This window comes from Pseudorca crassidens, chromosome 1 (assembly GCF_039906515.1).
Source record: "Pseudorca crassidens isolate mPseCra1 chromosome 1, mPseCra1.hap1, whole genome shotgun sequence".
In the NCBI taxonomy this organism is placed as follows: Eukaryota; Metazoa; Chordata; class Mammalia; order Artiodactyla; family Delphinidae; genus Pseudorca; species Pseudorca crassidens.
Window position 1 is genome coordinate 12,544,486 of NC_090296.1, and position 25,299 is coordinate 12,569,784.

A 25,299-nucleotide genomic window follows, 5' to 3' on the forward strand; every position below is an offset into this window, starting at 1 on the left:
TTTTTTAAATCAAGAAAGGGTGTTGGATTTTGACAGATGCTTTTTTGTGTCTGTTGAGATGATCATGTGGTTTTCACCCTTTAGTCTAAAAATACAGTGTGTTACATTAATTGTTCTTCAAGTGCTGAATCAGCTTTGCATTCCTGAGATAAATCTCACTTGCTTAACTGTTTATAAAGAAGAAAACCAAGATGCATGAAGGTTAATGAACTGCCCAAATCTCACAGAAAATTAGTGGCAGAGTCACAAATAGACCCTGCTTTCCCAGCCCATGGCCTCTAGTCTGGCCCTTGTGGGGAGGCAAGGGGATGCAGGGGAAGGTGGAGCGTTGTCAAGGCTGGATTAATGAACAGACCCCTCATCATTATTCAACATTTGTGTTGTGCCTCACACATCTCGGAGGTGGTTTTCACAAATACTCTATTTTCCATATCAACACTCTATTTTTCATATCTCCCCATTTCACAGGTAAGTAAGCTAAGGTTTGGTGAAATTCAGTGACGTAAACATCACAAAGTGAGAGATGGTACCTGGACTTGAACGCAGGTCTTTAGAGTTTAAATCCTGGGTCCTCTGTACTATACTGCTCGCCTGCCCTCTGAGTCCTGTGATTTCAAAGCCTGTGGAAGTCCTTCTACTACCCACTGGCTGACAGAGGTGTCGACCGTCAGCACAGAGCTTTATACTTTTAGCTCATGGCTGTGATCGAAACAGAAAAATCCTCTTAAGAAGGGGAATCATTAAAGTTTTCTTATTCCTTAGGGGTTAATGAACTTTAGGATCAATAATTTTTAGTTACTTTTAATAGACTTCTGTTTTATCCTTAAATTTAGACTTACCATTAAATTGATTGGTCTTTGAGGGGCACAGAAGCCCCAGGGTTAATGGTAGCTAGATTGCCAGCTTCAAATACCAGCTCTGGCATATTCTACCTGGGTGACCTTGGAAAAATATTTAGCCTCTGTGTATCTCAGTTTTCTAACCTGCAAAATGGGGATAACAACAGTTTCATTGTGCTCACTGTCTACCTCTCAGTGCTATTGTGAGACTGAAGTGAGCCAACATGGGAGATACATTTAGCACAACGCCTGGTGCAGAGCAAGCACCAAAGTGTAGCTTTTGTCGATATTAATGGTTAATTAACTTCCAGTTACCGAGTATCTGCTACTCAAGCACTGGGTTGGGTGGTTTTATGAAGACTAAAACAGGTTCAGAGAAGTAAGCCATCTAGCCCAAGGTCACACAGCTAGGAAGTGGCAGACCCAGAAGTCCAAAACCAAAGCCTCTTAATTACACTGTCCTGAGTCCTGGAGGATGCCTTTTGACCCTGAAGGCATTAGAGGGGCAAGGAGGGGCCCCATGGGAAGCAGACAAGTCAGGGCTGTAACCAAACCGAGCTGCCAGGCTGAGGCTGGGGAGGAAGGAGAAGACCGAAAGGGAGGATGTGAGAGGAAACAGGCTTCAGCAAGGCAGGCCCCGCTGAGGGCTGACACGGAGATGTGGGCAGTCAGGGCTGAGTGCACAGGGACCAAAGGCCCGGTAATAGACGCCCTGGCAGCTCAGTGCAGGGACCTGGAAAGCTTGCGGGGGCTGAGAGAGCCCTTCCCCAGGGACGTGCCCTTGGCCCAGTCTCCCCCTCACACCGCACACTCGGGTAACACGGTTCAGCCTCCGGAACCCTGTTCGTGCTTCCCCAAGAAGCATCCTCCCACACAGGAGAGGGGGACAGATCAGACAAACAGACCAGGACCTCCCAGTCAACAGAGAAGCCGGGCCCAGAGTTCCCTCGGTTGGTGCAGCTCCCAGGGACCCTTATCCCAGCTCCGCGTACGTGTCCACAGCCCCTATCATGTCCAGCTCTGGGACTGGATGTAAGTGCGTCCCAGAGCTGGGGTCGGTTCGTCAACTCCCTGATTCTAACGATGATCCCAAGCTATGGCCAGCTTTGCACTCCGCCTCAGGAATCCCAAGGCTTGGGGCCAAAGAGAGCTGTTTCATCCTCTGTCACTCGCAACTGTGTGGCAGCAGGTGGACCCTCACCCTCTCTGAGCCTCCTTTTGTCCTTGTCTGTGAGGTGGTAACTGCCCCGCCTCACCCACTCCAACGATCTGTGGGGAGACTAAAAAAAGGCAAAAAGCACAGAGCTCATTGTCCCGCCTCTGAAGGCCGCACCTTGAATCTGGAGGCCCCGGGGAGGGTGAAACAGAGGCCGCTGGTCCCACGAACACCAACGAAGTGAAGAACGCTTGCTGGTCCTGCGCTGGCAGGCACGCTCGCTTTAAACATCCAGCAAACATTCAGGGCCGGGCTGTGGGCTCCCGGTGCTTACAAACCACGCAGACCCAGCAGCTGGCCGCCCCCTGCACTCCAGAGCAGGTGCTCCAGCTTGGGGGCCCTCTTGGCCAAAGGCAACACTGGGACCAGGCCGAGGACGGCACTTCGGGGGTCAGGCAGGCCTGCGGTACCAGCCCTGCCCGTGGCCCCCACTCACCTGTGTGCAGCTTCCTGAGCCCCCATTTCCTCCCCCGGGAAACGGGGACCACACGAGCCACCCAGCAGGGCTGTGTGCAGAAGCTAAGCACCAAATATAAGGTGTGAAGCACAGTGCGGGGCTGGGGCTCCATGAAGCTACAGGTCGGGGCCCTGTCCCCTCCTCTGTTTCACTAGGAGGTTGGAAGCCACACGAGTCCCTCGCTAGAGCTGCTCTGGCGTAAGTCATCAGCTAAGATTGGCTGTACTGCTTCTCTCCACGCTTCGCTGCAGCTCCCACGGGGGTGGACACGCTGAGTGGGTCCTCAGCATTCCCCAGGCCAACTTCCTCCTACTGCGTCTGCAGAGGCGTTTCCCAGACTCCCTTGCAGCTGAAGTTCTGGACTCAGATTGGGTCCCTTTGAAAAGCAGAGTTGAGGTGGGGCCGGGCTGCCTTTCTGCTGCTTTAGATGCACCACTGTTAAGCAGGGCTCTGGGGATGTTAGTCCTGCTGCAGTAGCATGTCCGTGCCCAGGTGCTAGCTGAGTGGGAATCAGAGATGGTCCCTCAGGCTGGACCGGCAGCCCCGTGTCCACTGCGTGGTGCTGGGGCGCTAGAGATCAGCTGCGGCAGCGGCCTCATGGTCCCTGGGTCACAGTTCTGACGGTGAGTTCTTGAACATTTGGGTGCATCCCAGCTCCCCACCTCCCCAATCCTGGCGTGGTGGCAGCGGTTCAGTGGGAGTCACCGCTGGTGCCCAGCCAGAAGCGTCCTTCCCACCACTGCATAAGGGACCTACGTCTATCAATTTCTCCTGCATCTGAGATGAGTTCTATTCATCATGTCCTGATGAAGCTGGAGTTACTTGTCATAGACACCTACAAGGGGTGCAGGCACGTGGGCTCAGCCCTCCTTCCCTCTAGCCCACCCTCCCGGGGGCCACCAAAGCCGTGTTGGCGAGCACGGCTTCTGACCAGGGGTGAACTCCTGACCTCTGGGACTGTAGCATTTTCTCTCCCTCTCGGGACTCTGGAATTCAGATGCAACACCAGTGAACCAAGTTAGGGAAGAAGGACCTGTCAGGAGTCAGTCTGGGGCCAGTGGGAGGCCACGATCTGCCGTGTGCACTGACAGTGAATTTGAGAAAAGCCGGTCTGCAGCCAAAGAGCAGAACGAGACAGGCAGGTGTGGAGAAATGAAGACAAGAGCCGCAACACTCACGGAGGTCCCGAGTCCGGCCCCTGGGGGAGTCCAGCTGTTTCCCTGCTCGTGGGATCCATAACACACCCCTATATCCTTATCGGGGGGGAGGGGGGGAAAAGGTCTCCTTCTATCTCAAAGGGAGCTTGTGTGACCTCAGGACCCCAGCACATACCTGGTGCATGGTGGGTCCTGGGCCCCTTCACTTCCCAGCTTGCACTGCACGGGCCTGGCTGCAGGGTCATCACAGAGCAGATTCTAGGGCAGGTGGTCCAGATGCCCAGCTCTGTCTGGTCAAGACCGCCCCTTGGGCAAGCCCCTTCCCCTCAGTTTCCTGCTTTGGAATATAAGAAGGTCTAAAATTCCCAAAATCCCTTTTAACTCTAGTATTCAGAGACCATTTGTTGTTAACCACAGAGAATTCAGAGGAAAACCGCTTTCATTTAAATTAAAAGATAGAAACAGACCCCCCCTTTCCCTATTATGCTTTAGTAGCTATTTGTATAAACCACTCATCACCAGAAAGGGAAAATAATACAAATGTCCATCCACTGATGAATGGAGGAATGTGGTACATCCATACAATGGAATATTACTCAGCCATAAAAAGGAATGAAGGACTGACACATGCCACAACGTGGATGAACCTTGAAAACATCACGCTAAGAAGGCAGACACAAAAGGCCACTTATTGGATGATTCCATTTATATAAAGTGTCCAGAATAGATAAATACAGAGAGACAAAGTAGAGTAGTAGCATTTGCCAGGAGATGGGGGAAGGATGGAGAATAACTGCTAATAGATAGGGGGCTCCTTTTGGGTGCTAAAGAAAACCGATGGGGGTGATGATGGGTACACAACTTTGTGAGTAGACTAAAAACCACTCAACTCTATACTTCAAAGGTATGAACATTAGGGTAAGTAAATTACACTCCAATAAAGCTGTTATATTAAAAAATAAGAGTGCTCAGCCAGTGTCTGTTCTAACTAGGTGTGAACTGACACCTCAGCGCTCCACAGTGGCTGACAAGGGCACTTCTCTGAAATCCTGACCTTGACTTACGGGACAATCTACCGAACGTGTGATTTCTCTGGTGGCCCCCGCGGCCGAGGCAAAAACAAGATCATTTCCACCATAAAGTGCCGTGTGTCTCTGGAGGCCTGGAGCAGACGGGAACCGCGTGTGGAATTTCACATGTACATGAGCCCACGGCACCAGCAGCTTCTCCACTGTGTTCCCAGATGTGCCGAGCGGCTAAGAGGAAAGAATAGGGCCCAGAGTTTTCTAGAGCTCCATTTCTGCAGTATCCCTTACTGGGCTCAGAGAGACTAAGCAGACCTCTCTCTTCCCCGTCAGCACGGCTCTGTCAGTGCTATGTAGAAGATGGGGCTGGGGTGGGGAGAAGAAGCCCTGGAAGCTTCCCGAAACCTTCAGATGGCTCGCACCGAGTTTTATGCTGCTAAAGGAAGAAAAGGTTTAGCTGTGCCATCCGAGGCCTGAAGAACGCATGCCAGGTCCCAAAGGCCCATAATTCAACTCAGTTCAACATGGTTTGCTCAACACAGACTCGAGTTCTTTGGCACCTGTGCAGAAGCTAGAAGACACCCCAGGCGGAGACAAGCATTTTCTCACGGGCTCCAAAGGAAGGAGTTGAAAGAATCCCCTGGTTGGGCTACAGTGCTGTCCCTTCAGCACATCTGGGGTCAGAATGTCAGTGTGCAAATCCTGGCTCTGCCCCTTCCTCCTGTGTGATCTTGGGCAACTAAACCTCTCTGAGCCTCAGTTTCTTCACTTGGGAAATGGGGATAATAACAGTACCCACCTTCCAGGGTTGTCCTGAGGACTCAGTGAGTTCATCTGCGTGAAGCACCCTGCCTGGCTCACTGCAAGTGCTCAATAATAAGCTTTACTGCCTGTTACCGTTCAAGAACCTCCCAGGGCCTGGGCTTCCGCTCCCAAGTAGACTGGCTCGGGATGGCGTTCCTAGCTCAAGGGGCAAAGCGCGGAAGGGTGGTTCCCGACATGATGGTTGTGTGACTTGGGAAGTCCCACAGCCTCTCCGAGCCTCAGTTTTCCTCTCTGTAAAATGGGGATAATGATAATGCCTCCCTCACAAGGCAGCTGCGAGGACTGAATGTAAGTGCACAGTACAAAGAGGCAGTAGTTAGTCAGGGCTGCCCAGTTCGGAAACCTGCTCTCCACTTAGTAGCTGGGTGACTGTGGGAAAGTCACTTAACCTCTCTGTGCTTCCCTTTCCTTCTCCATAAGATGGAGATGACCATCGTCCCCACCTCACGTGTTGTCATGAGGATTAAATGAGGGAATACATGTAAAGCTCTTAGAGCAGGGCATGGCACACAGAAGCCCCATAAGAGCCCTGTAAGAATTCCCTATTTTTCACTCAACGCCGGACATACAGCAAGTCCCCAATTAGATGTGGTCACTATAATAATGGTGGACGCAGGCGCCAGCATCCCAGAACACAAGATGTGATTTCTTTACCCTTAGGGGGCAGGAGGAGTCCAGTTGGAGGGCAAGGGTGTGGCCCACAGGGCAGGAGGACGTCTCAGACTGTACGTCAGCCACAAACAGCCTGTACTAAGGGCTTTCCCCAGCCGGGCTGGGGCTCAGGGTCACCGGCTGGCCACTGCAGGGTAGTGCCTGGGCCGCAGCCCACAGTTTCCACGGGAGGAAGAACTCCTTCTCCTTTTCCTCTCCCACAACAAACAGCTGGCCCAGGAGGCCCGATTACCAGCCTCTGTGGCTCAGAGTGGGAACAGCATGGCTGCGCCTGGTGTCGATATAAATCCAGCATCAGACCTGGTGGGCACCAGATGCAGGCTGGGGCTGGGTGCCCCTGGCTCTGGTTCACAAGCCCAGTGACGCTTCATGTGGGTGGGCAGAGCCCGGGGGGCCGCGGCTGGCGTTTCCACCTCACCTACCCTTCAGCTGTGTGGTAAGGGCAGGAGATGCTACATAAAGTGGACCATGAAATTATCCGCTCAGATTTACCCAGCAAGGTCCCAGAGGGCAGGCTCCATGGCTGTCCTGTTCCCACCTGGATCCCCAAGACCCACAACAGTCTGGTACCCAAATATTTACTGACTAAAACAATCCCCTTGGGGCTTCCCTGGTGGCACAGTGGTTAAGAATCCGCCTGCCAGTACAGGGGACACGGGTTTGAGCCCTGGTCCGGGAAGATCCCACGTGACGTGGAGCAACTAAGTCCGTGCGCCACAACTACTGAGCCTGCGCTCTAGAGCCCGCGAGCCACAACTACTGAGCCCACGTGCCACAACTACTGGAGTCCACACGCCTAGAGCCCGTGCTCCGCAACAAGAGAAGCCACTGCAATGAGAAGCCTGCGCACCGCAATGAAGAGTAGCTCCTGCTCTCAGCAACTAGAGAAAGCCCACGTGCAGCAGCTAAGACCTAATGCAGCCAAAAATTAAATAAATGAATAAATAAATAAATTATTTTAAAAAAATCCTCTTGTCTGCAAAGTGCCTGAAACCCAGGGCCCAGCACATAGGAGGCACCTAGCAGAGACTAATTCCCTCTCCCCGACCCTGGGGATGAGCACAGCACCAGGCCTCCAGGGATTCTGGCACCCGTGACCTTTCTAGAACATCGCTTATGGCCCAAGCAGGGGAGGGCATGCGAAGCTGGGTATAACAGAAACCATGAGACTAAAGCACACTGTGACCCAGATGAACATTTACTGAGCACCCATGTGTCACACAGTGCACAGAAGCAGTGTCTAAAGCTCTATCTCACTTACTTACTTATTTACAGAGACCCAAGTGCCATCGGCCCATTTTGTGGATGAGGAACTGAGGTTTAGGAGATGAAGCAGCTTGCCCGGGGCCAGGGCGCTGGTGAGTGGTAGAACCGAGATTCGAACCCGGGACTTCTGGACTCCAGAGCCTGCCTCCCAGCCTGTCCCCGACCATGCAGAAGAGCTGCACACCAGACGGCCTGGCGTCACTCCTTGACACCTGCAGCCACGCTGGTTCCAAGCTGACCAGAGGGACGGATTCTGCCCTCTTCCCAGTGCCCCACCCCCTTACCCCTTCCCTGGCCCCATGCTTCCTTCCTGGGGTCCAGTTTAGGAGAACATGAACGCCATCCACCCCGAAAGCCCCTCAGGGCCTCCCTACAGCCCCAGATGATTGTGATGCCACAACCGGAGATGAGCTGAAAAGATGAGGAGGGCGAGCGGGTGGACGGAGGGCTGGATACTCGGAATTTCCCACAGTGCTGTGTCCCATCCACTGGCTCTAAATTCCTGTAAGCCTCTGTCCACACCAGCCTCGATTTCCCTCGGCTGCCGTACACACCTAAACGGGTGGCAGCCGCACGACTCTGTTCCCACCCCTGCTCCTCACGCTGAGGGGGGAGGAGGAGGTGGAGAGGAAGTCACTTGTGGTTTCCCAGGGCAACACCTGGAAACACTTCCGCAGGGACACAAAGGGAGCTTTCCGCAGGGACACAGGAAGCCCCGGCCCGTTCCTGAGGGCGAGGAGAGGCAAGCGCTGGGCGGAAGCTCACAGCACTTGGCTCTGCTGCGGGCCGGCCCAGGGGAACGTCCTGGAGCCCTTGGCTTGAAGAGGAATGTGGAACCAACTTCAACAGGAAGCCCCTGCCCACCAGGAAGGGCAGAGCTCCCTGGGGAAGGGCTCATGGGGGCAGGGACCTGGTCCTGGCCTTTGCAAGAGAGCAGCATTATAAGCACCGCCGCCCGCCCCGGGAGGTGACCTGCCCAGAGTCCCTGCAGGGAGCTAGACCCGATTTCCCATAAGCCACTTCTCTAAGGAGCATCAGATCCTGGCAGCAGGACAAGGGGAGGAGGTAGTTGGCTCTGGGGCCACCCCACAAAGTCCTGCCAAACTCAAGGTTTCAAGGAAATGGAAAGATGAGTTGCCCTTACACGGGGCTGCCTCACTTTATAGAATAGCAGCCACCAAAAAGGGCGCGTCCCTTCCCTGCTTTCCTGCAGAGCCCTGGTCTATGAGCAGCATCAGGACCAGGATCCAGACGAACCGGCAGTACAGGGTGGTGGGGACGGTGACCCCGTCGGGCCGCATGTCTGTAAAATGGGGATTGCATCCGCCTCCTGGGGCTGGAGAACAGAACACCGCAAATAGTAGCCCCTTCTCAGTCCGACTCCCCAGCAAGGTAGGCTGTTTCCTGGACAACGGATGCATCTCCCTCTCTGTGGCCACACTCCAGGCCTCCCTGGCATCTGACGTCCAGGTCCTGAGGAACTGAAACCCCACTGGTGATTACAGCCCCTGTTCTCAGCCCCACGTGGACTTGGCTGGTGATGTGACGGCTCGAGGCTACGTGCAGTACCCAGGGGACTGTGTCCGGACCTCTCAGGACCACAGAAGTAAGAAACGCTAGGTGGGGCAGGCCCGTCCTGGTCCATCAGCCCTGGAGCAGGCTCTCCTCTGGGTGGACACGCCTCCCTCCCAGGATTCCGCCCCACAGAAAGCTTCTTTTTCCTGCATATCTAAACGGATGATCTGATACAGGTTTCCAGGATCTGCAGAAGACCACCCCTCCCTCCCTCAGTGTCCCAGCCCCAGTTCCAGGGGCCAAGCTCCCACCCAAAGACAGTTCGACCTTTAGCCCACCAGACTAGCTGGCTGAGCATGACCTTTGCTCCCACAGAGTGTTCCGGAACGTGGGCCGACGTGGGCCGACGTGCCAGGGATGTCTTAGAGGCAGCCCGAGATACAGATCCCTCAGCCCTCTGGTCAGCAGAGGGGGCCCTGGGGAGGACCCAACCCCTGGGCTGGGCCCCTCTGTGACCTCAGTGGGGGAAATACATTCCACTTTCTGGGTCTTCCCTTAATGTGAAAGAAGGCTGGGAGGTGCTGACCAGGAGCAGCAATTCCTAACCTGGCCTAGGCCCCTAGGTTTGAAAATGCAGATTCCCAGGCCACGTTCCAGTCCTTGGACTATCTGGGTTTGGGAACCAGGCCCTGAATTTGGAGAAGAGCCCCCGGGGAGCTGTGCCCAGCACGCTCTGGAGACTCTAATCCAGAAACTCCGAGGAAGCCCTGTGACTGCAAATAGAACCTATATTTTCCAGATGAAGCACGGGGCAGAGTAGCCCAGTCCAGGAGGGCCCACACCATCTATTTGGGAAGCAGGAGTGTCCCCACAAAGATGGGGACGAGGGGCTGGGGCAGCCTCTCCCCTCTACCCCCCCAAGCCATGTCCCAAATCAGGTGTGGTCTGTAAGCCTGATGTTAAAAACATAGAATTCTTTTCAGAAAAACATCAAGTTCTGGACTTGAAAATTTGGAATTCTGCTGCCTCTCAGGATGGCAGGAAACCAAGAAAAAACCTCTGAGATGAGGCCAAAGAGTTCAGGCCTTCATTTCCCATCGTGGACTGCAGAGGAGTTTGGTTAAAGATGAAGACAGACTGGGTGTGTCTGGGGATCCTCTCGCGCACGAACTCCTGAATTCATTCATTTGACGGATATCTACTAAGCACCTACTACGTGTCGGGCTTGGGCACTGGGGATACAGTGAATGAAACAGACAAAGATCTCGGCCAGCACGGAGCTGATATTTTAGCCGGGGAGACACAAGATAACCAAATAGATAAAATACTTAAATTAGGGTGGTCAGGGAAGGCCACACCGAGAAGGTGACGTTTCTGCAGAGACCCGAAGAAGGCCACACCGAGAAGGTGACGTTTCTGCAGAGACCCGAAGAAGGCCACACCGAGAAGGTGACGTTTCTGCAGAGACCCGAAGAAGGTGAGGAAAGGAGCCATATAGATAACTGGGGAAAGCGCATTCCAGCAAAGGGCAAGTGTAAAGGTCCTGGGGCAGGAGCACACCTGCTACTGTTCTGGGAAGGACAGTGAGGAGGCCAGTGTGGATGCAGCAGAGGTGAGGTCAGCACGGAGCTGGCAGTCAGATGACACTGGGCCCGTCCAATGAGATGGGAGGATGCTCAGGGCTGGGGGCAGAGTCACGCCTGTTCTGACTTACTTATAGGTAGGAGATGTCATCAAATAGATAAGGCGTAACTGTCTAAAGGTCATTTATGGCCTCAGAATATCCTGTCCCAGCAAATGTACAACGCATGGGCAAAACAGCCTGCCCGTGCTGGAAGGGCTGGAGAGTCTGAGCATGCCCATAAAAGTAACACACATGGCTGTTTCTCTTACTGCATGGGAAAGCCTCGATGCCCTGGGCATCTGAGTGCAGTCACTGGGGGTTACTGGCACTTCCCAAGTCTCCATCTGGCCGGCCGTCTGGCACACAGGCTCCCCAGCCCTGGGCTGTGCCTGCATCCCAGTGCAGCTCTAACCCACAGTTCAGCACTTAGGAGGTGCTCGCCGAGTGACTTAATGCCCACCCTTCCCACCAGCCTCCCCCGCCCTCATGGGTCCAACTCTCCATCCTGAAGACCCGGGGTTGGACCCTCGGAGCCCCCAGCAGTGTAGCCCGGGAGCACCCCCCCGCCCTGAACTCACCGGGCATGGAGAAGGGGGACAGGAAAGCGGCCTCGACCAGCTCTGGCTCTGGGGGTGGCGGCGGCTGCTCCCGCTCCTGTTGCAGCTCTGCAGGGTTTTCCACAGGAACGTTCCCGTTCTCTATGCTCTCGTGTCTCCCGTTCTGAAGTGGCTTGCTGCTCACACCGTTTGCCGAGCTGATCAGCCTCTGCCTCTGCGTGGACAGGAGGCAAGACAGACACCCAGGCGTGTGACAAAGTGTCGCCCTGTTGCTTTGTTCCTCCCATGTGGCGGCCCTTAGGGGTTTCGAGAACGACGCCCCTGGAGATGGGTTTGCCTGAAAAATGGCCCAGGGACTTTGGAATCCAGCTAAGTTTGCTCATTTCCACTTGGACCAATACCAGCGAGGGTATCAGTCAGAGCCCTGGGCCGCCTCTTCTTAGCGTCAACCTGACAACCCATCCCATGTCACTGGATGACAGCGATCATTCTGCATCCGCCCAGTAGATGGTCATAAACCACCTGAAAACAGTCACACAGGAGAGACTTTGCATCGTTTAAAAAAATTTTTTTTCACACAAAAAGTGCATTTATATTATGTGTCCAACAGCCCAATGATGATTCACATCAAGACATAGAACATTTCCAGCCCCTCCAAAGACTCCTTTAGGGTCCCCTCTCTCCAGGGGTAACCAAGGTAACGCCATTCTGACTTTTATAAACATCAATTAGTTCTTCCTGAACTTGAGCTTCCTACAAATGGATTCAAAGAGTACATATTATTTTATGTCTGGCTTCTCTCACTCAACTGAATATCTGTGAGGTTCATCCCTGTTGCTGCACACAGCAGTCACTTGATATTTTTCAGGGCTGTACAGTGGTCCATCCTGTGACTAACACACAACATATCCTTTGCTTGTTGACGGGCATTTAGGTTATTTCCCCTTTTTGGTTATCATGAAGAATGCCATGAACATTTGTGTACACATCTTTTTGTAGACATATGCGCTCATTTCTCCTGGGTATTTATCTAGGAGTGGGGTTGCTAGGTCATAAGGTAGGTGCAAGTTGAACCATTTTACACTCACACCAGCAACGGATTACAATTTCAGTTGCTTCCCATCCTGGTCAACGTTTGATACTGTCAATCCTTTTCATTTTAGCCATTCTGGTGGATGGGCGGTGGTATCTAATGGTGGTTTTAATCTGCATTTCCCTAACAACGAATGATGTTGAGCATCCTGATTGGGTTAGTGGCCATTCGGAAGGCCTCTGCTGTCTAAGTCTTTTGCCACGTGAAATGGGTGTGCTCTGAACCGAACCGTCCCCTTCCCTCCCCCATCTCCTTGTAGCTACTGACCAAGTCTGCCTCCTTTCTACCCAAGCAGAAGCTGACTTTGCTCACCAAGTCTGTGGGTTTCTACAAAACCAGGGAAACGTAGAGGCCACATTTCAAGAAATCAACAGGTTTTCATGCTCCCAAGAATCTGTTTGCCTTTGCACAGCTCATCTTTGTCTGGCTCCCATTAAAAATATTTATGGGGCTTCCCTGGTGGCGCAGTGGTTGAGAGTCCGAGATCCCACATGCCGCGGAGCGGCTGGGCCCCTGAGCCATGGCCGCTGAGCCTGCGCGTCCAGAGCCTGTGCTCCGCAACGGGAGAGGCCACAACAGTGAGAGGCCCGTGTACCGCAAAAAAAAAAAAGAGGCATAGGTTACAACACGAAGGAGGTGACAGATCCACATGCTGAGAGAGACAAACCAGAAGGTTTCTATAGGTTTCTCAGTTTCCTTCTAGAGTCGCTCTACTCATAGAGAACAGGTGTGTATTCATTCTTTTTTTGCCCTGAATAACAGTTAAAATAAACAATCCATACTTCAGACTAGCCTTTCTCCAATTAGTTTTACTCTAGTACTTGACAAAATACTTAGCAGAACATGGCAGGCATGGTATTTGATTGCTACCTGCCTTAAAATCCTTCCCGATAAGACCATTTGCTGCCTGTGCGTGAGGTTTGGGCTTCCTTCCTTCAACAGGTGCGGTGATGAATGCCGGCCTGGCAGAGGACACCCCAGGCCCAACACCAGAAAGTGTGCTGACAAGCCAGGGCCTCCTCATACTGCCAGAACCCATCCGAGGCCACTCGCTCTCACGGTCTCATGGTCCTTGAAGCAAACTCACCTCGTTAATTATGATCCTGCTGGCCATGCGCAGACGAGTCCTGGGCCCAAACTTATTGGTGATCATTACGCGTAAGCCTGCTTCTGGGAAGGTGAACTTGGGAGGGCTGGAGCTCATGACCTCATCCACCATCACCACTGGGTTTTTGCTGTACTGCAGCTCCTCCTTCACTATATTGAGCACAAAGCCATGATTAGCGCTGAGATCCCCCGGGGCCAAACCCAAGGGCTGGGGCGACTGGCTTCCCCTCTCGGTGCAGACTTCTCGGGCTGTGGTCTCAGCAGCTGGTAGCCGCCTGGAAGCCTAGCTGCAGCTCATCCCCTTAGTCAAGTGGGCCACGGGGTCTGAACCGCCTGCAAGCACTGGACAGAGCCCCAAAGTCCCCCTGTTACAGGACCACTCCCCCATCTCCACCGCCAGCCCCTCCGCCAATCGATGCCCTTCTCTTCTGGGACCCAGTCTTGGCTAATTCCAAGGGTCTTTCAGTTCCTCGTCTAAGCCTCACAGGGCAGCCCGCCTACAAAGTGGACAGGATTCCTGCCACCTCTCACCCCTGACTCTGAGAGGATCTTTCTTTCCTGCTGTTTACAGAGGCTCAGACAAAACTTTACAAATTGACAAGGGCCCCCTGGGATGGAAAATGCTGGGAGGCACCAGACAGCACCGGCCCTAAACTTCCCACGAGGCCACCTGCTCTGTCTTAGAGGAACCATCTCCACCTGGCACAAAAGGATGCTTGCAAATTTGTTCTCCATGAGGTAGGCAGTGAGGTCAAAGACCTGGCTCACACGCCCTGGGCGAGGCAACTGAGACCCAGGAGAAGCCTGCTTGCGGAGGGTGCACGGAGAGCTGCTGGCCGAGCCCAGTGTCTCCAGTAAAACCAGCACCCTCCGGCAGGGAGGCCACTCTCTCTGACCCTTTGCTGCCACTCATGAGGCAGAAGAACAAATCTCCCCAGTGCCCAGACCTGCCCTGCCACCTTCCCAAACACGCTCCAAGCTCGAGTCCCGGGGGGTTTGACCCCCAGAGGGTCCAGAAACAGAAGCACTCCGGAACACAGCACACAGAAGCAGGGGGCTTTCCCCTCCAAGGGGCTATCAAGGCGGATACGCCCATCCCTCTCCACTGGTCACCGGCTCCCGGTGAGTGTCCTTCCTGGATAACAGGGTAACCAGGAGTAGTCGAGAGCAAACCTAAGCAGGAGTTAATGGCACAAACACGAACAAATGCACACCAGCCACACACACCCTCACCAAAGAGGCAGCAAGGCTCAGCAGACAGGAGGCGTGTGGTTAGAACCAAAGCCAGGAGGACCATGCATTTTTTCGGAGACAGACACTAACCTCCAACAAGGCGTGCGCTGGACTCGGATTTTGTTTTGTAAATGCATGTGTTATGGCTTGGATGAAAGCAGATTACTTACAATTTAGAAGAGGAGAAGAGTTAAGGAGACAAAGGCCAACAGAGATTGCCAGAGGTGATTAGCGTGCGGTGGACACCGGGGAGTCTGGGACAGCATTCTCGATAGTGGCCCAGATGCCAGGGGGTTGGTTATGTGAAGGAGGGTGTTAGTAGAGGGGCTTCGATGCTCGGGGCCTCTGGCCTTCTGGAGGGCCCCCTCTCCTGGCTCGGTCCCACTCTGAGGATCGGGGAGCCCCCGTGCCCGCTGCCCCGCCCTGCTTCAGGAAAGCTGGACTCCTTCCCTCCTCTGCAACCTGCACCTCAGAGGGAGGGGGGAACCAGCAGAACAGCCGCAGGCTCCGTGGGTAGAACCAGCCCTACCGTGGGCACCACCTGGGGGAACAGACGAGCTCAGGAGGAGGGAAGAGCCATGATACCTGACTCCTCAGGCACCTCGTCCTGGCACCGCCCACCAAGTGGCAGCACAGGGTGATATGTCCAAGCCAAGGGCGCCGGCCCAGCAGGGAACCCAACCAGGTACAGCATGTTTCTCCGGCAGTTCAGCCTAAGGCCAGGTATCCTTCCCTCTCTCCCTGCTCCAAGCCAAAGTTGTGTCTAGGGCCAGGGCAGCTTGGAAAGGACCCAGAGTGAGCCCAGCCAGTGATCAAGATGGCCTTGGTTGTCAGGCCGTGTTCAAGGCCACCTGACAGCCAACAAGGAGAGGCCAGACCCCCAGCCGTGACAGGACACGAAGGCGTGCCTTCCCGCCTTTGCGCTCGTCACCTTTTCTTGGTGTATCGTGTTCTGCTTTCTTGAGCTGAACTGAAGTGTGATGTAAAAAACGTGTAAAACTTGTAGGGAGAAAAAACCCCAAACAACTGTACGCAGAACAAAGTTGGAGGATGCTATTCCCCTCGAGAGAAAACTGGCTCCAGCTGACTTGGTGAGCTGAACTGTAGGACCTTTAAGAACATTTAAGTACATAAAGGTATTTAACAGAAGTGGGGGTAAAAAGGCAGTGTGTCCTCTCCTGTCAAGAGGTTGCGTTAAAAATGTTTGATTTTACATATATGGGGAAATACCAAAGCTGATGCCAGCAAAGCCAGGGGTGTGCGTGTACGTGTTTTCCTGAAATCATTTAGTAGCCAGCAACCTTTGACAACCCTGGATGGGGTAGTTTACACGACCTGCCTGAAGGCTGAGGACCAGGGGAGAGAAGCTCCGAGTTGGAAAGATTCTGTGGCAGCACCGCGAGAAAAGGCAAAGTCCCGAAGCCCCGGTCTCCTCAGGCCCCTCCCCATCCCCTGGGATGGTACAGGCGCTCCTTCTTCCTGCCCCTGTCAGTCTGTCTGCTTCTAGGGGACAGCGCCCTGCACACGGCCCTCTGGGAGGGAAGGGGCATCCACCAACTGGGGCTGTATCTCTGGGTTTCCCACCTCTCCAGTTCCAGGCCTGCATCCCCCAACCCCCCAAATCTTTTCCTCCTTGGCCTTTATCTAAGCGCATTCACCCTGATAAGAGCTGGAGGGAGACCTACCTTTGCACCTTTCCCTGTGCCTGGGGGCAATCCTGTGGCTAATCTTCCAATTTTTTAGAAACTGCCCTGGGCTTCGAAATTTGGGGAAAAGCAATAAACTTGTGGGAAATCCTACTGTCGTGGGTACAAAAGTGAGGGAGACAGGCCACCAGGGAGCGCCTGGAAAGGCCCTGCACGGGCTGTGGCCTTGGGGCAGCTGGGATCAACGTGGAAGAGGAAGTGGCTCACGTCCCTGCCCCGTGGCACTGGGGACGGGCCTCTTCCGTCAGCCACAGGGGTGGCAGGTAGCTCCCGGGGCTGGCACCTGAGGGTGCGGCTATCTCCCACTGGCCTGAACGACTCTGCACGTGGAATCTCTCTTCTTGCCACGGAGGTCCAGAGGACCCCAGGAGCACTGATCTCCCTGGACGAGGGCGGCCAGGAGCAGCCTCTGTCTTAAGAAACTGTGGGTGGGGATGCGCCGCGGTGTCCGTGGAGCTAAAATCCAGACCAGCAGCCACGCTGTTCCCTCCCCTTCTGAGACCGGGGCCGCCTGCTCTGCTCAAGAAACAGGACACACGGCACAGCCCCGCCCTCTGCAGGCCTCCTTCCTCACCCTGCCCGCCCGCGGGTAGGCCTCGTCAGCCAGGCTGTAGCCTTGGCCGCACTCACACCCTCTCCCCACCAGCCTCCCTCCTTCCACGTGGAGAAATCCACCCCTCACTCAGCACCCACGACAGGTGCCTTCCTACTGGGGGTTACCTGGGACGGGACAGGGCATGCTTGCCCAGAGCGCACATGGGGGGAGCTCCTACCCTGACCCACCCCAGGGTGGAGGCTGGGGAGAGGGCCTCGGAATATAGATTTCGGCCTCCACGTGTCCCAGACACTGGCCAACAGTCCGCTCTGAGACATCAGTGACACCACAAAGGAATTAAAGTTACCTGAAAGAGGGGGTGACTTGCCCAAGGCCATGAGGAACAAAGGAGAAATACTCCTCGGGTAGCTGGTCCAAGGGGCTCTCTCCTGGTTAAAGGAGCCTCTAGCAACACTGTGGGTGGAACTCAACAATGTCAGCTTAAGCTGTTTTTTTCCAGATCTTAACTCCAAGCATCTATTCAGGCCTTAACACAGGTCTTGGATGAGAAAGAGTGTGAACTCTCTCGCCTTCCTGGCAGCTGTCCCCACAGATGGAGTCACCTGGTAACTGGCTGGATTAAGAGTTGAGGACAAGGTTTCCAAGGCAGGAGCTGGTCGGGCCCAGACATTTGGGGAACCTGACAGACACGGGCTGGCTCCGGAGGCCCAGAACCCCCGGACAAGGGGCCAAAGAGAAGCGGAGGAGACCAGACCACAGTCCCCAGGGGAAGGGGCTCCCACCAGGGCTCTCGGGGGTGGGTCTGGAAGTCCTCGAAGCTCCGCGGCACCCTTCCCAGCCTTGCTGTTCATCTCGGCAAGGAGCCAGTGGTCTCTCTAGAACAGAGCTCTCCAGAACTGGGCCTGGCATTTGAGAAACCACAGGGAGACGGAGCCTGCTCTGCCTTCCCAAGTCCTCAGCTTCCTGTCACTGCCCTTTGACATGGGTCAGAGATGTAATTCACTGCATTTCAGGAAAGCCAAGCAGGGCTTGAGGCTGCCTCGGGAGGCTTGGGGCGATCCCCAAGGACGTGACGGCGGACCCTTGATTCATCCTTCTCCCAGCTAAGTAAACGCCCACCTGAGCCACACCTCCTAAATGACGCACCCTCCTCATTCAGGGTCCCGTGGCCAAGGGGGAGAGTGACCATTCAGAGGGACTGTGTGTGTGCACGGAAGAGAAGGGAGAGTACTTTCAACGACATGGCTTGCCCGCTCCTGTCTGCTCAGCCTTACCTGGCCCCAGCAATGGCATGGAAGGGTCATCAGAGCTACTACCACAGTAATCATTACCATCCTCCAGCTCACTGCTGACCGTGTTGCCATTTGCAATGGTCTTTTGTTTGACTGTGAAAAAGGCCTGCATCTTCACATTGTACCTGCAAGTCAGTTAAGGCGGGAGGTCAGAGCTGCGGGATAGACGGGGCAGGGCCCTCCCCCACCTCCTTCCCCTGTGCACCTGCAGTGAGCATGGCCCTGGGGGAGCCGGTGGGGGGCTGAGGCTTCTCAACCCAGCTGACAGAGGCTCCTGACCACATCCTTGGGATGATGTACGCTCGCAGGGGGCCTGCTCCTCCCGAGTGGGCCTCCTGGGGCCATAGGAGACCTTCAGCCCGAGAAAATGACTGACGCCTACTTCTGCGCGCTATAAACCTGTCCTGACAAAAGAAGTTCAGCCCAGCCTCGGAACAGGCTCGAAGCAGCTGTTCCCAGGCCTGGCCTTGCTCCCGTGCGCTGCCTGGGGGCCTTTCCCTGTACCATCCCAGCCAGCACTGCTGCCCACACCGAGAACAGACTCCATCCCAGACCCCAGGCTGGTGGCCCCACTGCAAGGCACTCAGAGAGGAGATGGTTTAAGGACCATTCTCTTGCAGTTTGACAGCTTATCACCCATTTTTAGAAAACATTATAAACGTTTTAGGTCAACGGGGGATTCAGAGCTCCGTAAACCTCAGTGGTGTTTTCCTTTTTAATTACCTGCGAAGGTGTGAGGAGAAACTTACGAACTTGAATGTGGCTTAGCTCGTGGGTTGCCTTTTTTTTTCTTTTAATTGTAGAAAAATACATACCACATAAAATTTGCCATTTTAACTATTTTCCATTTTTAAGTGCACAATTCAGTGGTAGTAATTACATCCGTAAGGTTGTGCGACCATCACCACTATCTAGTTCCCAAATTTTTAGTATCCCGAACAGACCTCTGTTCCCATTCACCATGAGCCATTAATTACTCCCTCGCCCAAGCACCTGGTAATCAAGCTCTAATTTGCCGCCTGCCTCTAGGAATCTGCGTCTCCTCAGTACCTCACGTAAGTGGAACCGCACAGTATCTGTCCTTTTGTGACTGGATCCCTTTCACTCACTATAATGTTCTCAAGGTTCATCCACATTTGTGGCATGAGTCAGAATTTCCTTCCCTTCTTATGGCTGAATGTTCATTCACCATGGGTAGCTTTGAGATGATTCTGACCTGGGCAGCTTCTGGGGGGCCTCAGGGTACACAAGCCTGGCGCCAAGGTCTGCATCTTTACAACTACAAGTGGTGCCCGGTGCAGTTGCGCAAGGTGGCAGCCCCGAGAGGTGGCATTTTATGAAGTCTGACAAAATGGAGGTGCCTGGCTCTTTCAAAAGAGTGGCATTAAATTATCAGGCGATTTATAGAGTCAGCACAAACGAGCGGTCACCCTGCGGCACGGGCCGGGGGTGTGGACCGGGCTGGGAGAGAGGTCCCCTCTTGCTATTTGTTTTGGGAGGGGCCTCAACCTCCCCCCGACCAGCCAGCCACCTACCCCGGCCCAAGTGCGACAGCACCCTAACACAGAGGCTGACTATCTCTCTCCCACTCTGGCTGCCCCAGCAGGGTGTCCCCCAGAGAACTGGGGTGGCCAGAAGTGACCGCAAGGGCTGAAGGAGGTTTGCTTCCTGCTCGGACAAAAGGCTACAGCAGGATGTGAGACCAGGGGTGAGACAGCCCAGAAGAGGAGGAAGGGCACTTACTTCATGATCAGAATGTAAAACACGTACAAGACGATGAGCACCAGGCCTTCCCACCTCAAAGACAGAAAGGAGACTGGTTAGAGCCGGGAGGCCCGCGGCCTGAAGGCTGGGAGTGACCAGCGCGGTGGGCGGAGCAGGGGGCGTGGTCCTCTCACCTTCCTTGACCCAGCGCCCGGCCCAGGACCCAGGCATGCGGGCGAGCCACCCAGCCCCCAGCCGTCCTGCAGTCTGAAGCTCGCTTGGTAACAGAGAAGGCTGAGGGTGGGGCCTTCTCAACTACAGGGGTCTCATCTACACGGCTCAGGAGGAGTTCCCCCAGCTGCCTAGAAAAAGGAGGGCCCAGGGCCACCTCATCCCAGACTCAGGGAGGGGAGGAGCCTGGAGTCATGATGCTAAGAGGCCCTATGGTCACCCGAGATTCTGGCCAGCGACAGGAGAAGCTGTGGGTGCAGGTGGGAAGGGACCCTAAGAACTGCCTGAAGAGATGGGCCAGTCACAGGAGCCTCCTGGGCCAGACACAGGGGCTGGGCTTGGTGGGGGTCTTTCTGGGGTGCACTCTTATCGCCATCCTGCAGAACCAGTGTTCAACCCCACACATGGTGGGGATTTTTGTAGCTCAGAACACAAGCCTCTGAGGACTCACACAGCTTAATTTGTTGGGTCATCTGACAAGTGTGTCCTGAAGACCTACTATGTGCCTGACATGAGCTACAGTCATCTTGGGGAGCTCTTCCTCTGCTAGCCCACAGCCCAGCAGAGCCACAAAGGGGTCTGTAGATGACCCGACCACCCCCTCAAAACTCCATCTGCAGATGAGGAAAAGGAGACCCAGAAAGGGAGAGACTTCTTGGCTCACACGGTGGGTTAGGACCCAGAACCAGGATGCTCTGGGCCCATAGCACGCAGCCGCTCGCATCAGTTCTCCTACTATGTGCCTGACATGAGCTACAGTCATCTTGGGGAGCTCTTCCTCTGCTAGCCCACAGCCCAGCAGAGCCACAAAGGGGTCTGTAGATGACCCGACCACCCCCTCAAAACTCCATCTGCAGATGAGGAAAAGGAGACCCAGAAAGGGAGAGACTTCTTGGCTCACACGGTGGGTTAGGACCCAGAACCAGGATGCTCTGGGCCCATAGCACGCAGCCGCTCGCATCAGTTCTCCTGAATCTATGCCCAACAAATAACCACATACAGGATGCAGACCTGGATCATGGTCAATGAACAGAACCGTTTTTATGGCTTATGGATGTAAGATACATTCATGCCCTATAATTAGAGTGGCAACATCAACCTCTTTAGAAGTTTGTGCTTTATGTATCTTGACTAAGAAATCACTTCCTACCTCCATATCATAAAGATGAGTCCCTATATTCTACCCTAAATTGTTTTAATTTTGCTTTTCACAGCGAGATCTTTAATCCATCTGGGATTTATTCTTGTATAAGGTGTGAGGGAACGAGCTGATGTTATTTTATTCTATATGAATTCCTCATTTTTGTAGTATGAGGACCGCTCCCGCCTCCCCCAACTCACTACCTTGTCATGATTCCTGTCATAACCCCCAGCCCAGAACTGGGCCCATTACTGGGTTCTCAGTTCCATATTGGCCTATGCTTATCCCTGTGCAAAACACCATACTGTTTTCATTATTTTAGCTTTATAATATATCTTGATATCTGGCAGGGTGGGAATACTAAGGGAAACAATTTTTGCCACTTTGAAAGGATAAATAAAGGCATGACTGCTTAGAATGATACCCTTTTTACTTTCACAAGTTCATAAACTTATGTTTGTAAAAATAATTTTAAAAAAGCTTCAATGAACCCGACAAGCAAGGATACTAACAAAAAAGGAACAACGAGAAACAAACTTTAAAAACTTACCACACAATTTCTTCGTCATATATGAACTGGAAGGCAAAAGAAACAAAGGGCGGGGCGACAGATTTATTCCAAAAGAAAAACAAACGCAGACCTCTAAGCGCCCAGAGCCAACACATAGGCTAGTTATGTGTTTCACAGAAAGCTGGCTCTTCTCTCCATGTCTGGGTTTCTCAAACATAGAAGGTGACCTTTCCTTAGTGGAAACCTTGGTCAGTAGATGCTGCAGTATGAGGTCTAGGGTGGGTCTCCAAAGAGAACTGGCCTGTGCTACCAACAGTCCAAGTAGCCACTGGGGCCAACCTGTCAGGGGTCTGCCCTCATTAATGGAACAGAGTTGCTGAAATCAAGACTCTTAAAAACTGAAAAGGCATCTCTGTATGTATGTATGTTTGTGTCTGTCTACCTAGTTACCTATCTATCTATCTATCACCTACCTATCTATCTATCTATCTATCTATCTATCTATCTATCTATCTATCTATCTATCGATCAATCTGTGGTACCTCTGTGTGTGTGGGTGGGGAGGAAGGGGTGTCATTTTTTAAAAAATAAAGAGTAACCCCTTTGGAAACCCTGAGGGCAAAGGACCCATTTGTACCATTTGAAAGGAGGCCAGGGGTGAAGGTGGGGATGCCGTGGCTTCCTAAGAGGGCGCTGACATTGCCCAGCAATTCCACCCAGCATTGCCTACGTGGGACATGGATGAATGATGCTTCCGTGGTCCAGGGGAGGAATCCTGTGACCGCCTCAGCCAGGCCCAGTGCGCACAGGAAGGTGGAGGGGTAGTGCCCACCAATCTGATCTTGGAGACACGGGATGCCAGGAGAGACCAGGGGGATGTTGTCTGGACTTGGGCCCATTGTACCCCTCTCCTGGCTGTCACGGCAGGCAGCACACACAGAATCTGCTTTGGGAAGTCACTTCGGAGAGGGTCCTCCTGGCTGGGCATTGCTATGAGGCTCCCCAAACTCAAGCCTCTGAGGAAGAGGCACTCAATAGAGGGGAGCTCAGTGCCACCACCTGGGAAACCTGCGGGACATTCACGGGGATGGTTTCAGCTTTTATAACCCAGTGGAGGGCTACTGGCATTTAGAGGCAGTGAAGGCCCGGAGCGCTAGTCAGCCTAGAGCATGTGAAATGGTTCTAGCGGAGGAGTTCTTCCGTACTTGGCACACGTCTTAAATGTCCTGCTAGACATTTAGGCAAGCAGAAAAAAAAATGACCTGAGCCTCAACCTTAATTCCATTTTGCAAATCAAAGTATTCTTACATGGTTTTAATAAATACTTAATTTTCTAGTGAGTTAACTGTCATGCAAACGGAGGGATGATTGTACTTGGCTCTGTTTAGGATTTTATCAGGAGTCATTCATAATTTTGGAAAATCACATCATCAAGGTCGGCTCCACTCACGGGGTTGCCAGCCCAGCATACCAGCCTCAGTCTGCACTGGTAGCTGTAGGGCCTGGAGATTTCCCATATGGGGGCAACGGATCACATCATTCAGCATTCTAGCACCTTCTTGCCCAAACATTTACACATTGAAAGATGTATTCTTTTATTATGAATTACTTTTATTTGTCCTTTATGGTATAGTTTGGGCATTATATTGATTTTGTAAAATTGTGTATAGGTAAATAGTTTTATCTATAACTTTCATTTTTGGGGGGTGTGGTGGGCAGCCTCTCAGGTGCCCCGATGATCCCACTGCCTGATCTTCATGCTCGCCTGTGTGCGTGGCCTGAACTTAGGGATTTGCTCATAACAGAATATGGCAACAGTGATGGGCTGACACTTCCGAGATTCGGTTGCAAGCAGACTGTGGCTTTCAGCTTGGTGCCTCCTCGCCCCTGCTGGGAGGGAAACCAGTCCCCATGCCGAGAGCCACACTGTGGAACAGCTCGAGGCCGGCCTGCAGCCTAGCGAGTGATCCTGAAAGCAGATCGTTGCCCACGGGAGCCCTGACATAACTATACCCTGGCCGACACCCGTGAGCCAGAGGGCTCGGCTAAACCACTCCCAGATTTGATGCATAGAAAATGGAAGCAAGAAAGGTTTGCTGTTTGAAACTGCTGAGTGTTGAGGGAAATTTGTTACACAGCAACAGATAACTAATACAAGGGTCATGATTATCAAATCCAGTTGGCTCTAGATGTTCTTAGGTTGAGAACTGTCACTCTAGGGCACGCTCCATACTCTGAAATCTGGGCATGCCATGTGCATCTGCCCTCTTGAAAATGACCTGCCCTCATGCCCCCACTTTAAAGCTCCTTTTGGATGGAAGCTGTTCCCCTGTGGATGGCAGTAACCTGTGTCATGGGCTGTGTCACTGTCATGTGCCATGATGTACCTGAGCCCTCAGGGATCTCTGTTTCAGTCCCTCTGCCTTTTCTCCCCATATCCTTGCTCCCAGCTGCCAGCCCTGATTGCTCCCAGCTGGCCTCTCTTCCCTGCTCCGCGGTAAGGTGGGACACCAGAAACTCTGCTCTTCAGTAAATGGGCTCTAAGTGAGGATCTGAGGGCCTCTGAGGGCATGTGCTTGAGCTTAACTGCATCAACCGTATGACGCTTTCTTTAGCTTTTTCAAGGCCTTTGTGCCCTCAAGGTGGTACCTGGATGTGATGGGTAAGCAAAGCATCAGGCATGAGATTTTCGGGACAGGGAGGCACGGTGGAGGGAGACTGGTCCACATGACTGCAATGAGTGGCCAGCACACGCCAGGGTAGGGGCGCCGTGGATTCTCTGTTTCTAGTGCCAGGGACAGAGGTGGGCAGGGCCCCGGGGCCTTCGCAGGGGCGGCGGGGCAGGGGGGGAAGGTAACTCACGGCAATGAGTACAACGACAGAGAGGGTGTAGTACACAGAGTCTCGGCACACGGCCCACCACGTCAGACGGATGACCTGCTGAGCAAAGGGACATCAGCTGTTACTGGCTGGGGAGATGGGGTACGGGGGCCAGGGGACACTGCTGGGGGGCTCCCACCACGCCCAGACCCCTGCAGGTGCAGACACATGTCCACGGAGCTCATCTTAACTGTGCCACCAGAACCACATCTTGTCTGGCCGTTCAAGGCCACCCTGTGCTCTTTGTCACATTTGGGGACGGAATGATACCACATCATGTTCCTAAGTGATGGCAAAGCTGCCCCCTGTTCCTCCAAGGTGACATGTTTCCCAGCAGAAGCCATGTGTAAGGGGGAGAGGCCAGAGGCACTCACTCTTCCCTCTGATGTTCGAACCTTCCGGGGGTGACCGGCTGCCTACCTCTAACTCCCTTGGCCGGGCGGGGCCTACCCTTGAGCCTGACTCTCTGAGATTGAGTCTAATGTCCCCCTGGGCTCTGAGGACCAGGAAGATGCGATGGGGTTTCAACAACAAGCCAGCTTCGTGCGTCCTGTGGGGAGGCCGAAGGCGGGCCCCAAATACGTGCCAAGTCTAGCTCAGGGTCAGAGTTACAGGAGACACCTCTTAAATACTTACTGCTGTTGAATGAACGCTCCCCCCTTGGACCAGCCACGGAGCTGACGCTCTTTCTG

General features: G+C 53.6%; 1 protein-coding gene across 4 annotated transcripts in view; it reads right to left on the minus strand.

Moving 5' to 3' along the window:
* SLC24A4 (solute carrier family 24 member 4) overlaps positions 1–25,299 on the minus strand; it is a 178,162-nt gene that overhangs the window by 30,592 nt on the left and 122,271 nt on the right. The window contains exons 7-12 of one of the 4 annotated variants that reach the window (XM_067727362.1): positions 24,590–24,664; positions 21,767–21,792; positions 19,884–19,937; positions 18,180–18,265; positions 13,334–13,503; positions 11,175–11,367 (exon numbers count right to left, since the gene is read on the minus strand). In XM_067727362.1, the coding sequence (XP_067583463.1) occupies positions 11,175–11,367; positions 13,334–13,503; positions 18,180–18,265; positions 19,884–19,937; positions 21,767–21,792; positions 24,590–24,664 (604 nt within the window). Of the gene's footprint in view, positions 1–11,174; positions 11,368–13,333; positions 13,504–18,122; positions 18,266–19,883; positions 19,938–21,766; positions 21,793–24,589; positions 24,668–25,299 lie in introns of all 4 variants that reach the window. The other 3 variants (XM_067727345.1, XM_067727355.1, XM_067727338.1) reach the window with 3 other exon arrangements.